This window comes from Leptonychotes weddellii, chromosome 5, assembly GCF_054177405.1.
Source record: "Leptonychotes weddellii isolate Sample4059 chromosome 5, ASM5417740v2, whole genome shotgun sequence".
NCBI lineage: Eukaryota > Metazoa > Chordata > Mammalia > Carnivora > Phocidae > Leptonychotes > Leptonychotes weddellii.
The window spans coordinates 117,636,939-117,654,046 of record NC_138373.1 but is presented as its reverse complement, the minus strand read 5'-3'; the positions used below and the strand labels follow the sequence as shown (position 1 = coordinate 117,654,046).

The window sequence follows — 17,108 nt, the reverse complement described above, 5'->3', positions numbered from 1 at the left end:
AAAAAAAGAGAGAGAGAGAAAGATGACACTTCTAAGAAACTTCCTCTGCTGGCTACAGGGAAGCTCCAGGCAAGAGTGTTCCTACTTCAGGAGTGATTTTCCACCTTTCCTTTTCTCAGGAAAGAATATAGCTCTATGAAATTTTCATCACATCATCATTGCTTTCTCAATACAATGAGGTCCCCAGACAGAGACTCACACGTCCAACAGGGAGCTGTGGGTCCCCAGAGAGAACACTGGCTTTGGATTTTCATAAGACAGGCAGTGGGAGTTCTGACTCTCCACTGACTTTGGGCCAGTGACTTATCTCACCAAGCCTCAACTTCCTCATTTGTAAAATGTGAAATAAAACCCTTATTAGAGGTGGCGCCTGGGTGGCTCAGGCGTTAAGCGTCTGCCTTCAGCTTAGGCCACGATCCCAGCATCCTGGGATCGAGCCCCACATTGGGCTCCCTGCTCAGTGGGAGGCGTGCTTCTCCCTCTCCCACTCCCCCTGCTTGTGTTCCTTCTCTCGCTGTGTCTCTCTCTGTCAAATAAATAAATAAAATCTTTAAAAAAAAAAAACAAAAAACAAAAGTGGTTTTTTGGGGACCTACGACTTGCAACTGGCATCTGAAGTAGGGGACAGTTTTGTGGGACTGAGCCCCTGACCTGTGGGATCTGGCACTATCTACCAGTGGATAGCATCAGAATTGAATTACATTATAGGACACCCAGCTGGTATTGTGGAGAATCGCTTAGTGTAGGGGTAAAAAACCCCACACAATCGGTGATGAGAAACGTCAGAAGTGAAAGTGTTCTATATGAGGGATAAAGATGCACAGCAGAAGACTGAACTGAGTTTTTTCATTACAGCCTCAAATCAAGTCCATACCCAAGTTTCCTAACTTTGGAAACTGAAACGAATTTGTCAACCCACAGAGCATAACAACACAGAGCCAGAATTTTTGGAAAATTTGTGGCATTTTCAAAGCTTAGAGTTGAAGGAAAGCTCACATTCACTGTAAAAGTCAGTTACACTTAGACCTATCTATAAATTACTACCTGTATGTTTTCACTGCTGCTATAACAAATTTAGTGGCTTAAATCAATGTAAATTTCTTCTCTTACAGTGCTGGAGGTCGGAAGTCTGAAATCTGATTCACTGGGCTAAAATGAAGGTGTTGGCACAGCTGTTCCTTCTGGATGCTCTAGGGGAGAATCTGTTTCCTTGCCTTTTCCAGCTTCCAGAAGTTTCCCACATTCTTTGGTTCATGACCCCTTCTCGGCATCACTCGCACCTCTTGCTTCCATAGCCACATCCACTACTACTCCTGTGACCTCCTACCTCCCTCTTACAGAGACCCTGTGATTACAGTTAGGGTGTAACTTTCCATATCAAGATCCTTTACTTAATCCCATCTGCAAAGTCCCTTTTACCATATATGGTAACATAAGGTAACAAGGTAAGGTGACACAAATCCATGGGGATTAGGATGCAGATACCTCTGGGAGCTAGTACTTAGACAACCACACTACCATAAACTGCTATCCTATATTATAAATAGTTCTTTACTAACACAGGTTTTCTACCCCTTGCCCTAATTAGTCATTGAGAATTAAAGCATCAACAGAAGCATCCAAAACAAAGCATAAGATGATAAAACTCCTGTCTATTATCCCAACCTGAGTTATAAAAAATACCAAGAGGTACAAACTTGCAGTTAGAAAATAAATAAGTCACTGGGATACAAAGCATAGCACAAGAAATATAGTCAATAATACTGTAATAGCAACAAATAGTAACCGTACTTACTGTGGTGAGCATTTCATACTATATATAATTGTTGAATCACTATGTTAGACACTGAAACTAATATTATATGACAACTACACTTCAATTAAAAATAAAAATAAATGCTAAAAAAATATTTACTTTTTTCATTCTTTGCCCATTTGCCCTTTTATTATGACAAAGGCATTTACATACAATACACACCTGCCCAAAGATATTAATAACACTTCTCTTTTCTTCCTCATCCACACCATTTTCCTTCCATTGTGCCTTTGCCTACTTAGAGCTCCACTATTTCCCTCACCACCTGCTGTTCCTAACCACATCATCGATGGAACTTTGAAAATTTTAATACAATACTTCACTGAAATCCTCAGTAAGGAATTGACACCTTATTTTCTAAAGATTTTTATTTATTTGAGAGAGAGAATGAGAGAGAGAGAGCACACGACGGGGGGGCGGAGGGGGGCGCGGTCAGAGGGAGAAGCAGACTCCCTGCTGAGCAGGGAGCCCGCTGCAGGACTCGATCCCGAGACCATGACCTGAGCCGAAGGCAGTCGTTTAACCAACTGAGCCACCCAGGGGCCCCGACACCCTACTTTTTATTGGATTTCCTTGTTGTCTTAGTAGCATATCTTTGCTATTTCCTTTTCAATTTTATTCCTTAGCCAGTAACCAAAGATTCTTGATTCTTCTTTACTCAGATCTTTCCAGAAACAATAAGTTACTAGTAATTCTCCGTATTAATTTTAACCACAATCCTAGGCTACATCATAAGTTTGACCTTCCTAAATTTTCTCTCCATTGACCATCCTTCAGAGCTTTTTTTAAATTCTGAATTTAAAAACTGAGGTAGAATTTCCACATGTGGAAATAGAGGTAGTGAGTGTATAGTTTGATCATATCTTCATGTCATTTTAATACCATTGATTTCTGATCCTTGTACTTCTATTTTATAAAAACAGTTTTACAATTTCTATTCAATCCATTTTTTTTTTTTAAAGATTTTATTTATTTATTTGACAGAGAGAAACACAGCGAGAGAGGGAACACAAGCAGGGGGAGTGTGAGAGGGAGAAGCAGGCTTCCCGTCGAGCAGGGAGCCCGATGCGGGGCTCGATCCCAGGACCCTGGGATCATGACCTGAGCCGAAGGCAGACGCTCAACGACTGAGCCACCCAGGCACCCCTCTATTCAATCCATTTTACTATTTAAAAACTCACACTGTGCCATACAATTATTTTTCTCATATTTGAAGATCAATAATGTATTATTAAATCAGATTTTATCAAGAAGTGGGGAAGTATAAGGGTGGGCCATTGTGTTCCCAAAGGAAGTTTTTCAGAGCCCATTTTCCATCTCAAAAATACCTATTCCTGGAGAAACATCCTCAGAAAATGGAAATGTTGATTTATGATGTTAATGCTCAAAACACCCTTCTGTTTTTCAATTCCTTATTCAGAGGAACTATTTCTTAAATATCAATGATACACATTGTAACCCAGCATGTATGAGAATACGGTGATACAGAAGGGACTTCCTAAACAAACTAGGGCTGGAAGAGCCTAGAAACAACAGCACTAATTAAACCAGGACATCCCAATATTCCCCTCACTGATCAAAACAAAACAACAGGGCCTCTTATTCACTTTGTGAAGCCAATCCCAAAGTAGAGCGAGAAGCTCTCGTTATAGAAAAGGCTATACACACCAAAAGGATAATCAGTGAGCAAAGTAATTATGTGCTTTTTTTCTCAAAATCCTCAAAAACAAGGTAGAGGCTCCCCTTTGAAATGAAATTAGATGATACCTAAGGGCTTAAAAATTTCAGCCAGTGTCTTGTATGTCCGTCTAATACCATGATCCGGAGATCCTAGTGCTCAAACCTACTCCAGTGTTTTGGAAAAAGGAAGTCATGGGTTGCATTTAGCATAGTCACTACCCATAGAAAAAGACTTCTGAAAGATCACTTTAACAACCACATTTTCTATCATTTCCCTAAGCTAAATCATGTTCTCAGCCCTTGCTCCATGCACAGAGGACACTGAAAACTAGCAGAGGATATAATCACAGATCACACACTTGCAACGTAGGTGTGAGAAACCGTTTCCAGGGAGAAATGACAAACATACTGATGACCCAAAATATGCATATGAGCAGGGATTCCATTGGGTGTTTATAAGGTTGGCAAGAGCTTCAGAGTTTGGTTCTCAAGGAAATAAGGTGGGTAAGGAATCCCCCCAAATGTCAACGTGTCTTCTTACCATCTGAACAATACTGCCACATTGTGTGCAGTTGAAATGTGGCATTTAAAAGGAGGTTGAAAAACATTTTCCCCATGATTTTTGACATAAAATCAAGATGGTGGGGCATTCCTTAACTAGTAAAATATCAGTAAGGACAGAGCAATGAGGGCTCATTCACCTACCCATGACTCAAATGCAAATACCCTCACAAAGAAGAGTGGTCTCAGTGGGTCTGCCTAATCCATAAAGCCTGGATATTTTTTTCCAATGGTTCTAACACCTAGAAGAGCATCACACTGTGCTAAGCTCAAAGTGAGAGCTCAGTAAATGTTAGTGTAATAAGAAGGGAATGAAAATCCAATGCCATGGAGTTTCAGTTAAGCAAATGTGGGGGCGGGGCAGCTGGTAGGAAGCAAGGTCTTAGACTTCATAGGAATTCTCTCAAAGGCCCGCATGGATTTGTTTGAGGTCATAAATACCATAAATGTATTTGCATAAACAGTCTTGTGTATCTGCTTGTATTTTTACAGACTGTGCCAACTATTTTCAGAAAATTTCTAAGAGAAAGTGATCATGTTTACTATTCTTTTTGTCATTACAAAATTTCTTTTCTTCCTGCTTATTTTAAAATCTATCTCTAGCCCATCCAACCAACCCCCGTGCACATAACTACTGTCACTGGTGGGTCTTTCTCCTTCAACTCACCTGCCCCACTCCCACTCAGATGCTTTACCACGCTTGAGAAGACTTCCCTCACTGCTCCTGCCCCACACAGCACTGTCCCAGACCCAGCACACTAGGAAAGAAGCCAGTGCCGAGTGAAGCTATCTATGCCAAATAGCCCAAGCGGGTGAAAAGACATTCTATTCTCCCCAAACCTCTGAAAAAGATCCTGTATCCCATTCCACAACTTACTCCTAGGAATCATTAATGTCTGATTCAGTGAAGTCCCATTCCCTGTAATTAGATTCTCAATGAAGAAAAATTCGCCAGTCACCACAATTGATTTTCTTTTATATACCTCTCCCATCAGCATGACTTCATTATTTTGGCAGCTCTAAAGAGAGGATCTGAAAAATGTATCCTGGGTGAACTGCTTATCTTCTTTGTTATTGTAAAAGTTCAAAGGAAACAGGGCTATCTCCTATTACAATATTGTTATTCTAGAAGCTTCCCAATTGTTAAGAACTCATTTTATTAACATTATGCACCAAATTGTTGGTTTTTTTAATTAGATAATTAGCAGAGTAGATATACTTTGTTGCTGCATGTAGGAAGATAGAAATAAGTTAGCATTTCTATTGAGGCTAGCAATGAATCCTTCATTCTAACCGCTAAAATATATAGTAAAGAGTACATGAATAATAGCTTTATATTCATTTTTGTTATAATCTGTTAAGCAGTTATTTCTCTTGGAAAAGTGCACTGAACATACACTGAAATACTTCTATACAGTAAAATGAGCTAAATTAATTGCAAAGCTCTTTTCCTAATGGATAAATTGCTATTTGGAAAACAGAAGTTGTATAGAGAAATATGCATAGCAAAGGGATGACTTATGGTACAACAGAATTAAAAAATCCTATCAGTCAATCTTAAAGTTTTTCTTAGACGTGTCAGTAACCTGACTTTACCCTGGTAACATGTGATGTTCAAAACTCAAGAAAATACATGTAAATAGCCCTCAGATCGTTGGGACTAAACATGATAAACAGTCTGAAAATCACTAAAAATTACAGGCATGGGCATCCCTGGGGAAATCTGTTTTCTTTTCCTCTGTATGAGACTGGTATTAATGTCCCAGATGGGGGCCACTCCTTCAGCCGGGGTCCAGAAGTGATAACGCATGGCGCAAAGCTGCTTATAACCCAAGAGAGACAGGTACTGTAAACAGGAAATAAATTCTCATTGTTAGGAGCTACCCAGGTTTCAGGTTGTTAGCACAGCACAGTTTAGCCTAAGCTGACCAAAACACCCAAATAACGGCTGGGCACCCTACAATTCGGCTAAGTAAACAGCCATGGTGGTCGAAATTAGTCCTCTCTTAATTTCAAGCACAGAAACAGTTTGCAGATGCACACTTGAGCATCTTCAAAGACTTTCTTGGTACTTAATTCTCTTCCAATCAGCCATTCCACAGCACTTGCAGAACACTGACAATGGGGCAGACCCCAGGGCTGTACTCGTGTGTTGGCTCTCCCTGGCCAGCAGGAGGCCTGAGGGCAGGAGCATCGTGTCTATTCCCACTACCCAGTACAACTCCAGCTGCGCACCCCAGGGGCTCCGTAATGTTTGTTGTTTGTTTATTGTAGAAATACAGTTCAAAAAGGAACGAACATTTGTACAAAGTGCTGAGGTAATAAAAGAGGAAGACTGAAGTGTGCCTGGGGAAGTAAAAAAGAAATATCTTTTGAGCAGACATGAAAGGAGAACAGGAGTTTAGAATCTAAGTTTCTTGGGAGAAGACAGAGCACACACAAAACACAAGTCCTTTGTCTGGCATTTCATATTATTTTGCCACCAATGGAACATTTAAAGAATGTTATAGTAGCAGTCTCTGATCAGATTTCACTGAGTGCCTTATGTTACCCTATCCCAATACGGGCTGGAATCCTGGCCGTATCAGTGGCAGGACAGCCCAGTGTTTCCGAACATGGACTCCGGAAGCCGAGGGCATAGGTTTGAATCTTGCTTCTGCCACTTGGCGGCTGTGTGACTCGGGCAAGCTGTTTAACCTCTCTGTGTTTCATTCCCTCATGCATAAAGTGATGAGTGTGACAATAACACCTTGTTGGGCTGTTCCACAGACTCAATGAGATTCAATGTATGGAGCACTTAAACAGTTTCTGGAACGGAATAAGCCTATATGAAGGTGCTGGTCATTCCAAGTAAGGCCAGGGGAAGACCACCAGCTAAACAGTCAGGTGTCTGTCTGCGACCCAGTCCTTTCTGGCATTTTTATCCATAACTCGAATAAGGGGATCGAAGTCATTTTGATTTACAATTTGGATTAACATTTTATGATGAAAGAAGTAACAAATATGATGTGTGCTAGAATCAAGATTCAAAATAATTGGAAGAGAGTGGAAGAATCAGAAAAAGCAACGATATGTGTTTAAATAGGGATACATTTTAAATCCTTGCATTTAAATCCAGAACGCCATCCTCCCAGTTTAGAAGTGGGAGGGGGGGCTGTTTGGAGAGTAGTATGTATAAAGCAGATTTGGGAGGACTCAGTTTGATTAACTATAAATAAGCTCTGTAGGACTTAACAGTGCGTTGCGGCTGCCCAAATAGTGCTTTGTCAGGCCCCATTAACTGAGTTGTAGTCTCTAGATTGAACGATGGTGGCGGAAATGTTCCGGCTTCCCCGATTCAGGCCGGCTCCAAGCACAGAAGAACATCACAAACATTGACAACAGTGTGGATCGTAGGACCCCTATGCACTGAGGGTCAGGGTCTCGGGTTCAGATCCTTAGCCTGCTCCTCCCTGGCCCGTGACCTTAAAGGCCATTTCCTCTGCTGTAAAACTCAATACGCTCTACCTTCCGACTCACACCACAGTGCTAACCAAGATGAAATTGCTTTTAAAGTGGTAAAATGTATATAATATGAAAGTGGACATCTTAAGTATACAATTTAGTAGCGTTAATTACATTTGTGATGTTGTGCCACCATCACCATTATCTGTTTCCAAAACTTTTTCACCACCCCAAAAGGACACTCTGGAGCTGTTAGGCAGTAACTCCCATTTCCCTCCTTCCTCAGTCCCTGCCGACCTCTAATCCACTTTCTGTCACTATGGAGGGGCCTATGCTAGATATTTCCCAAATGAGTCACTGACAACTAAAAATGTTTGGAAACAGAATGGGCTTCTTCAGGGAGAGGTGATGTGTCCATGGTCACCGGAGTTGTTCAAATAGAGAATGGAAAATACTTTGAAAAAAAAAAAAAAATGTGGCAGGAATTCGCTTGTGGAGTGAATGACTAGATGTCTCCCGGGTTCGGATACCCTCTCCCTGTGCTACAGGCTAGATCTGGCCCTATCTTATCTGAGACGAAACTGAGGCAAAAGCTCCCCGGTAAGTAGCCCAAGGTCACACACCCGGTCACGGTGTGAGCTATGGTTAGAACTGAAGTCTCCTGACGCACAGCCCTGCCCCGCATTCCGCCCTCTGACGATGCTGCACTCTGTGACCTACTTGTCCTACGGTTCTTGTAGTTTTCCCACAAATTCCCCCAGAGCTTTGTTTGATGGCTGCATCCACGATCTTAAATGAAAAGCGATTTAATAACACCCAATTCTTAGCTTTATTGCCACAGGATAAAAGCTGTTAGGAGATTAATCTGCAAGTGTAAAAACACTTTGAATAACCATCAGAAAACAAGCCCTCAGGTTGATATCGTAAGTAAGTAACATACAGCCTACAGCGGTTTGGATGTCAGACTTTGGAAAAACACTGCAGTGAATTCCACGCATAGTCCGGGGCATACTTGGAGAAGCCATGGCAGTCACCACTTTTTTTTTAAAAGTACAAATTGTGAGACTAGAGAGAGCTTTCAGTTCTGATGTAATCTCCCTTAATATGTAACCAGACACAAATGTATATGGAAAAGATTCAATTTGGTTAAGATTCCAGATTCACTGTTTTATTCTTTAAGCTCAAGATATATCATTGGATTCAATGCCTAAAGAGAAAGCCAATATGTTCTTTTAAAATTTCACTACAGAACAAGTCTCTTCTTTAACGACACATTGTAAGAAGTATTTTTCAGAGTAAATAGCAACCAAAAGTAAAAAGCTTTATTAAAAATTGCATTTTTATCAAAGATCAAGGCTAGTATTTAGTAATTCATTCAAAACTCAATAAAATTTCCCTACGGAATTTGTTCAGAATATCAGTTCCTATCTTTATATACACATTTTTTTTCCCCATCTGTATCCCAAGAGGTCTGCCAGCAAAGACAAGGCTTTTTCTTTAGTAATTTGTCCCATAAAAAAAACAAAGGAAAACTTAGAAGGCAATGAAACAATTAAATTCACCATATACATATATTAAAAGAAATCTGGTTTTAGGGCTTCATAAGACAACAACAAATGCAAAGACATTGTGAAATTCATCTACAATTGACCAACTGTTCTTTACCATATTGGTTATAAATGTATGCAGAGGTATGTATGTAAGCATGTAAGTGGTGTTTGTCTCACATAACGAGACATCCAGAGGTCAGCAGGCCAGACAAGGGGCAGCCACTCAATGATGGTGCTGGGAGGCTGGCTCTTTCTATCTTTTTGCTCTACTCTTTTCAATATATAGATGTCCTTCCTCATGCATGTCACCTCAAAGCTGCCCCAGTGGCTTCTGCATTCCTGGCCTCAAGCCACATCTCTCCACTTTTCTGCCAGAACAAGGGGGTGGAAACAGGAAGCAGAGGTACTTACATCAGGAAAGCAGAAGCTTCCCTAGAACCACCCCCAGCAGATGTTGCATCCAATACATTCACCCAGGACAGAGAGCTAAAATCATCCAATTCCATCCTCTTCTTAACCTGCCCCATCATGCATCACGTGCATCTATAAGTTGGTGGGTTCCACTTCCTTAAAGCCTCATGTGCATCCCTTCCCTTTGTTCCTCCACTAAGTCTGCCTCTGCCCAAGCTCTTTTCAGCCCTTGCCCAGGCTGGTGCAAAAGTCTATCCTCCACACAGCCACCAGACTGGTCTTTCTAGAACACGAACGTGACTGTCACTCCTCCACCGCACATAAAGTCTAAAACACTTAGCAAAGCATAAGAGCAAAGTACTGTTATCTGATTCAACCTCTTCAGGTTCATCTACACTTTTCCCCTAAAGGCACTTTCCAAGCATATGAAGCTCCTTACATTTCTTCCAGTTGCCCATGATACTACAAATCATATTGCTTTTGAACATGCTATTGTTTTCCCTGAAATCCCTTTCCCTGGCCTTCATTTGTCTGGAAAAGTCTTACTCACTCTAAAATTCAACCCAAACTTTCCCTATATATCTATATCTACATCTATATCTATACCTATATTCTCTATCTATCGCTATCATTATAGAACTTACTATACTGCATTCCAGTTATTTACTTACATAAATGTATTTCACACTAGTCAAAGAGTTCCTTGAACATAGAGACAAAGTCTTAGTGTCTTACTATCTTTGACCACCGCTGCCTGGTACATAGCAGGTGATTAACAAGAGCCTATGGAATAAATGAAAGAATAAGCGACCGAAATGGTGGCGATTTTATGGTTGAAATCAAGGACACAGAAAAGGGGAAGACCACAAGAGAAGAGTGATGAGCACTTTGTAGCAGGCAGACCTTTGTGGCCCCTAAAATGAAAAGACAAAGTAAATATTCACATAAGTGAATTTTCCAAATAACTAAAGTTTAACCTTTTAAGTTGAATAAAAACTAACAAAAATGCTAAAATATTATTGGTAAAAATATTTCCAAAAATGTGTTACACATTCCCTTACCTTTTAAGGAGAGCACACTGAAGCAAATTTAACCTTTTTGGATGACTCAGTGTCATCATTATGAAACTCAATTATTGTTGAGGTAGGAAGACTGTCTGCTCCCCCATTAAATAGCTCCAGACTGTTAACCACTTAGTTCTTTGCTGATTTTCTTTCTCTTTTCACCATTTGGGTTTTATCTAGCATCTTAAGCTGTTGTGATTGTGTGTACAAGCCTTTAGAATCAGAGAATCACAAAACTGTAAAATGCAAGAGCTTGAGGGAATCTTAGAGATCATTTAATCTATTAGTCTATCAAATTTTATAGATAAGAAAACTAAGCCCCAAGTGAGTGAGCGGTCCTTTTCTAATTCGTTGCTTTTAATCTTCTATTTTAATGGCTTTCAAACTGTGTTTAAAGGGCACTCTACTCAATTTCAGGTCAGGCCATAATGTTCATCTTCCTCTAAAATGCTATGGGTAAATTAAATTTAAAAAGATCTACTATAGGACAAACATACTTTGAATGAACTTAAAAATTAGGCTGTATCTGTGCAGTATCAGAAGTACAAGATAATCATTTTATTTAACAATAGAATCTCTTCTTTTTAGTTATTTTGGGCTTGTGTTCTATTTTGCTTTACTCATTTATAAAACCCTTACTCCTTATTCATTTGACACCTCACTCAGCCTCGTCACTGAGTAACCAGACTATTCACTGAATAGTTGTTTCTACCCTATGTGTTAGAAATTCTCAGGGCAAGGGAAGAGAAACACATACATTTACTAAGCACTCACGGTTGTGCAGCTATGATCCTTACCAAAAAAAAACCCTTAAGATGGATAATGTTATCCTCACTTTATAGATGAGGAAACCAAGATCAAAAAGTTGCACAATCTACCCAAGGTCACAGAGTTAATAACTGGTAGAGGAGAAATGTAAACACAGGTGCCTGATGCTAGCTACTTCATTGCTGCTCTTAATGGTATTCATAATCTATAAAGAAAGAAGGGTACATATTCAACTAACTCTATGATAGGGTGACAAAAACAACCACAGCAGCATGGAAGCACAGAAAGAGGAAGCAAGTAATTGTACCAGAAAAGGTAAGAGAAGGTTACACACTGACATTTGAGGAAAACCTTATTTATAGCAGTAAAATAATGAAGCAAACATTTTTATAGGAAATACAATGGGCTAAGCCCATGGCATCTCCTTGATAACCTCACAATAACTTTATTATTTCCCCCTTCTACAAAGGAAATTGAGGCACAGATAGGTTAAAGGAACACAGCCAAGGCCACACACACTAGAAAGTGGCTAGTTCCAGGGCGCCTTCCATAACCACTGTGCTATGCTAATTCCTAGAGGTGGAAAAAGATGAAGGTGTCCCCAGGTGAGGGAAGAGGAAAGGGACCAGGGCATAGGCATCAATATGCAAGGGAAACAAAGAGGACTCTGAGGTAACTGGAACAGCTCAACACAAGTGGAAACCTTTAAGTCAGATCATGTCACCACTCCCCTAAAAACCCAGCCCTGGCTGCTCACTGCATTTAAAAGAAACCTGCATATACCCTATCTACTTTCTCTCTAGTGTCAACGCTCGCCATGCTCCCCCGCACTCATAGCCTCCCTGCCATGATGGCCTTTCAGGTCCTAAAACTCACCAATCTCGCTCTTGCCTCAGAACCTTTACACATGGTGGTGTCTCCTTCTGAAATATTGTTCCCCTCACTTTTTCCTAGCTAACGCTTGAACACCCTCTGGTCTCCACCCAGTCATGATTTACTCACACAGGCCTTTGAAACTCCGCACCTTGTTACAATATCTCGTAGCAGCACCCTCACTTTTCCTTCACAGCATTTACCCCACGTTATAATTATCTATCTGACGGTGTGGCCACAGACTCTAAGCTCCATGAAGGCATGGGGCATGGCTGGCTTTTTCTCCCCCCCGCCCCCAATTGCTCTGTTTTTGTTTCCGCATGACTAGCACATAATTAAATAGCCGAAGTTGGAGCTGGAACTGGAAGGCATGGTCTTTATCCTATGGACAATTAGAAGGCAGAAAAATCTAATCGAGAATTGTGACAAGATCGAATAGAGATTTAAATAAAACAAAACACAACCGTATAGTGCGGGCGAGGATGAAAGTCCAAGGCTGAAAGACTAGTCGACGATCATTTCAATAATGAGAAATAGTGAGGGCCTGGACCAAGGGAATGAACTTAAGACTGCAGGTGGCATGGCTGGACTTGTTGGTTGGACAGGTGTGTGTGTGTGTTTTTGTGTGTGTGTACCTACTATGTCCACTCTGTGAGCTACTATCCACTTAGGAGGACAAAATATTAAAAAGTAGACCTGCATGAAAAAAACAAACAAACAAACCACTATGCTCTCCATAAAAGGAAAAGTTCAAAAAATAAAGACCCATCGCTCCTCCCAGCCCTTTGATCCGGAGGGAATTGAGGAATGAGTAACCATTTCCCAAGGACATGCTCTCTTCAAGGCGAAGCCAGTCAGGCAAAGATGAAGTAGGAGAATTATATGACAAGCCTGGGACTGCAAAGAAGTTTTCAGTCAATGGAATGAGGATCTCAAAGCGTACTCAGTAAAAGGGCGTAAGGTGAGTTTCACGGAGAAAGGATAAGCCAGGGAAAGGCTAAGAGAAAACAAAATGGTATAAGCAGGGTAAATGTGACTTACCTATATATACTAAAAAAAAAAAATGTAAGAGGGAAAACCACACATTGGAAGGAGATTGTGAACCCCAACACTGAGGGAAGCAAAGAGCTGAAAGATTATCTGGGAAGATCACAAATGGAAGTAGCCAGCATCAGCCACCAAGCACGGCTTCCTCCCTGTGGGTGGTAGGAAGGGTGAGCGCTGGGGCCTGGCCTCCCAGGGCGGGCATGGCTATTGGTAGCTGCTCTGGCCGCTGCAGATTCTACTCTTCAGTAAAGCTCTCCTACATAAGACTTAAACAGTGAAAGCTGATATTCCAATAATCTCTGTCTTAGATTTTTAAAATACTGTAACATCCTTTCTTGAAAATGGAAACTTCCTGGTAACTATTCTCCCCAATTTCCTACAGCTGAGTGAAATCTAAAGGTTACTTTAAATATAAAGTTCATCTTATCGAGAGCATCTGGGTGTCTCTACAGTAAGTCTATTTTTATTACATGTTTAGCAGTAGTAAGACATGTACTGAGAGCTGCCATTTTCACACCTCCAGTGCTCGTTTCCTCTTACATATGTCGTGGTACAAGAGCCAGACTCCAAACTTCTGATTTCCCAGAGTCGTTTAAAATCATGTTTTGAGTGCTTCTGGGTGGTGACAGACTGCCCCCACTTCTGTCTACACCCCCGACAGCTTGGGAATGGGACCGGGAGACAATGGTAGGGAATGGGTATCATTCCGAAGGAGGTACGAAGGGCTGACACTTCCTGTTGCTCAAGTGAACACAAGTAGCATGGAATGCAGGGCTAGGTCTTTCAGAGTTCTCACCACTCTGGAGGAACAGTCCTTCTTGCTGGGGACTTGAGGAGATTCAGAATTCATGCCCACAGGAGGCAGCTGTGTTTGGGGGAGGCAGCCTTCAGAGATACCTGAGCGGGGAGTGAGGGGAAGTTTGTTAAGATGACCACTAGCTGGTCAGGACAGCCCGTGGGAGGGGGGAGCCCCTGCCTGCTTCCAGCTGCAGGTGTCAGCTCGGAGACCAGCTCCTAGTCCAGGGCAGGAAGCGTAAAGGATCACTCGATTCGTTTGGTAGTGGGTTCAGAATCAAACTGTCTTGACCTCTAGTGCCCCTTCCCTGTTCCCGGGCTCCCACCTCACAGAAAGAAGACCACTACTCCTTTTGTTTCATCTGGTCTCATTTTCCTCAGGGTGTGTCATTTCACTCCGCCTCATTTACTGTCTAGCTCAACAAGAGAGCTTCTCTCTTCCTCAGCAGTTTTAGTCTGTAGCGGGCTCACTTCTCTGAACCCATTCCTGCTTTCCTTGAACTACCTCCTCCCCAAACTCTTTTTCCAGATATGGCAAACTTCTTGCAAGGGTAGTCTGCACTTATTAGTGCCTTCACATTCTCCCCTCAGGCTAATATAAAATGGCTTCTAACTCCGTTGCTCTAAGATGGCACCTACACCGTTTTCACAAAAACCGCCAACAGACCTCTGATTGCCAAAACCAATGACTTCTCAATAGTCCCTTTTTGATTGCCCTTTTCTCCTTAAAACCTCCCCTTCCAAGACACTATGCTCTTTCGACTCGCCTCTCACCATCTGGCCACTTCCTCCACCTTCCTTCTCCCTGTACCTTCGGTATAGATGATCCCAAAACTCTGTCAACATTTCTCCTCTCTATGGATCCCTGGTATGCATTCCCTCTTTGATTCCTCTATCGCTCCCAGACCTAACACTGGCCCGGACCGCCTGCTCCTGAACTAAAAGTCTGCATTTCTAGGGGAGCTGGGTGGCTCAGTTGCTTGAGCGCCTGACTCGATTTTGGCTCAGGTCCGGATCTCAGGGTCATGAGATTGAGCCCCACATCAGGCTCTGCGCTCAGTGGGGAGTCTGCTTGGGATTCTCTCTCTCCCTGCCCCTCACCACCCAGAATAAATAAAAATCTTTAATAAAAATAAAACTCTGCATTTCTAACTCTTTCAAACATCTTCTGGATTTCTTGTGAGTCCCTCGAATTCAGCACAGTCAGAGCTGGCCTGTCCTTTCTCTCACCCATGCAAATGTGACACCTTCCTCTTCCTCAGCACTTACACTGTCATTAAGTTCTGTTGATTGAAACTCTCACACATCTTCCTGACCTACCCCTCTGTTGGCTGCTTTACTTCTGCTCTCATCTGGGCCCTCCAAAATCTTCATGAGGACCAGCAGGCAGTTAATAGAAGGAGCTTCAGAAGTCAGACTAACTGGATTCCAGTTTTTCTCACTGAATAGCTGTGGACATTGGGTGAGTTATTTAACTCCTTTAAGACTCATTTTCTTCATATGTTACATGCAGCTGGCATTTACAACTACTATAAGAAATTTGGTGAGCTAAACACAATGTTATTCACAATGGTTGGCACATGGTAGCCACTCAAAGAGGTTGTTTTTTTCACTCAGTACTCTCCTTACTTTCTCCCCATCACTGAGCTAGAGCACTCTGCCCTTAACTCTCCATTGTTCTCCAATACACATTCAACACTCGAAACGGTTACTTTCTTTTTTTTTTTTTTAGATTATTTATTTGGGAGGGGTTAGAGGGAGAGGGAGAGAGAGGACCCCAAGGAGGCTCCATGCCCAGCGTGGAGCCCAACGTGGGGCTGATCCCACCACCCTGAGATCATGACTGAAGCTGAAATCAGTCAGTTCAACTGACTGAGCCACCCAGGGGCCCTAAGCTGGTTACTTTCTAAATCAGAGATCCACTCAAGTCCGTCTTTGGTTAAAAACAAAACAAAACTTGTCACAAATTGTCATTGCCCATATGGCAGACAATCTCCTTAGTACGGCATTTATGACCCTTTAGAAATCTAACCTCAAACTACCTCTCCACCTTACAAATTCACCACTCCTTATCAAATAACCTGAACACCTGATGTATCTTACATTGTCAAGCCTTTGTTTCTTTATTGCAGCCATCCTGTCTTCAAGGTCTTCTCCCCTTTCATTTCCAGCTGAAGTCATATTTCTATTTGCATAAGCACCTGTTCCTCCCAATAAATTCTAATTCCTTGGAAGCAAAGAACCTTCCTTATTAATCTGGCACATTGCATTCATTTCATTCATTCACCAAGCTTTTATTGGCTGAGAAGCAGGCATTGTGCTAAGTCCCAAGGATATAAAGCCAAAGAAAATAGGTCCTACACCATTAACCCCTATATAGTCTCATGAGGAAGATGGGTCCACAAATTATTCCAGTAGAGTGATAAGTGAGAGGATAAAGCAGTGGTTCTCAATCTGGTGGCATATTAGAACTCCCTAAAATCAATTCTTAAAAATGCTAATGCCTAGGTTCAACCACCAGAGATTCTAATTTAATAGGTCTGTGGTGCATTTTTTTTTAAGCTCCTACGGCATAGTTATGTGAAGTGAGGGTTGCAGACCTCTGGGATAGAGCTGCATAAACAGAACAGGGAAGACACACCTTGAAGCTGGCACTTCTGACTGTTCCACAACATCTTAGCCCCTTTCTTCTTCCTTCCTTTCTACTCAGGTGTGCACCCTTTCTCCATCCAACTTAGGAGATATTGCCCTATCCCCAACTCAGTGGTATACTTGTGACTGGTTTAGGTGTAGGCAAAAGAACTCATTCTAAACAAGGATACCTAAGGGGAGGTCAGTTATGGGAAGTTGAGAAAAGGTTTCCTAATTCCAAGAAAAACATACCAAGAAAGATAATTTTATTTTTTTTTAATTTTTTTTTATTCTTATGTTAATCCCCATACATTACATCATTAGTTCTAGATGAAGTGTTCCATGATTCATTGTTCGTGCACAACACCCAGTGCTCCATGCAGAACGTGCCCTCCTCAATACCCACCACCAGGCCAACCCATCCTCCCACCCCCCTCCCCTCTAGAACCCTCAGTTTGTTTTTTCAGA

General features: G+C 41.7%; 1 protein-coding gene across 2 annotated transcripts in view; it reads right to left on the bottom strand.

Annotated features, from left to right (window-relative positions):
• The window catches only part of KCNMB4 (potassium calcium-activated channel subfamily M regulatory beta subunit 4), a 62,191-nt gene that overhangs the window by 13,474 nt on the left and 31,609 nt on the right, over nt 1-17,108 (bottom strand). Inside the window, exon 3 of one of the 2 annotated variants that reach the window (XM_081822068.1) lies at nt 8,792-10,376. The exons of the other annotated variant lie outside the window; for it this stretch is intronic. Coding sequence (XP_081678194.1) covers nt 10,235-10,376 — 142 coding nt within the window. The 3' untranslated portion in view covers nt 8,792-10,234. Of the gene's footprint in view, nt 1-8,791; nt 10,377-17,108 lie in introns of those variants that run through there. 2 annotated transcript variants of the gene reach the window in all.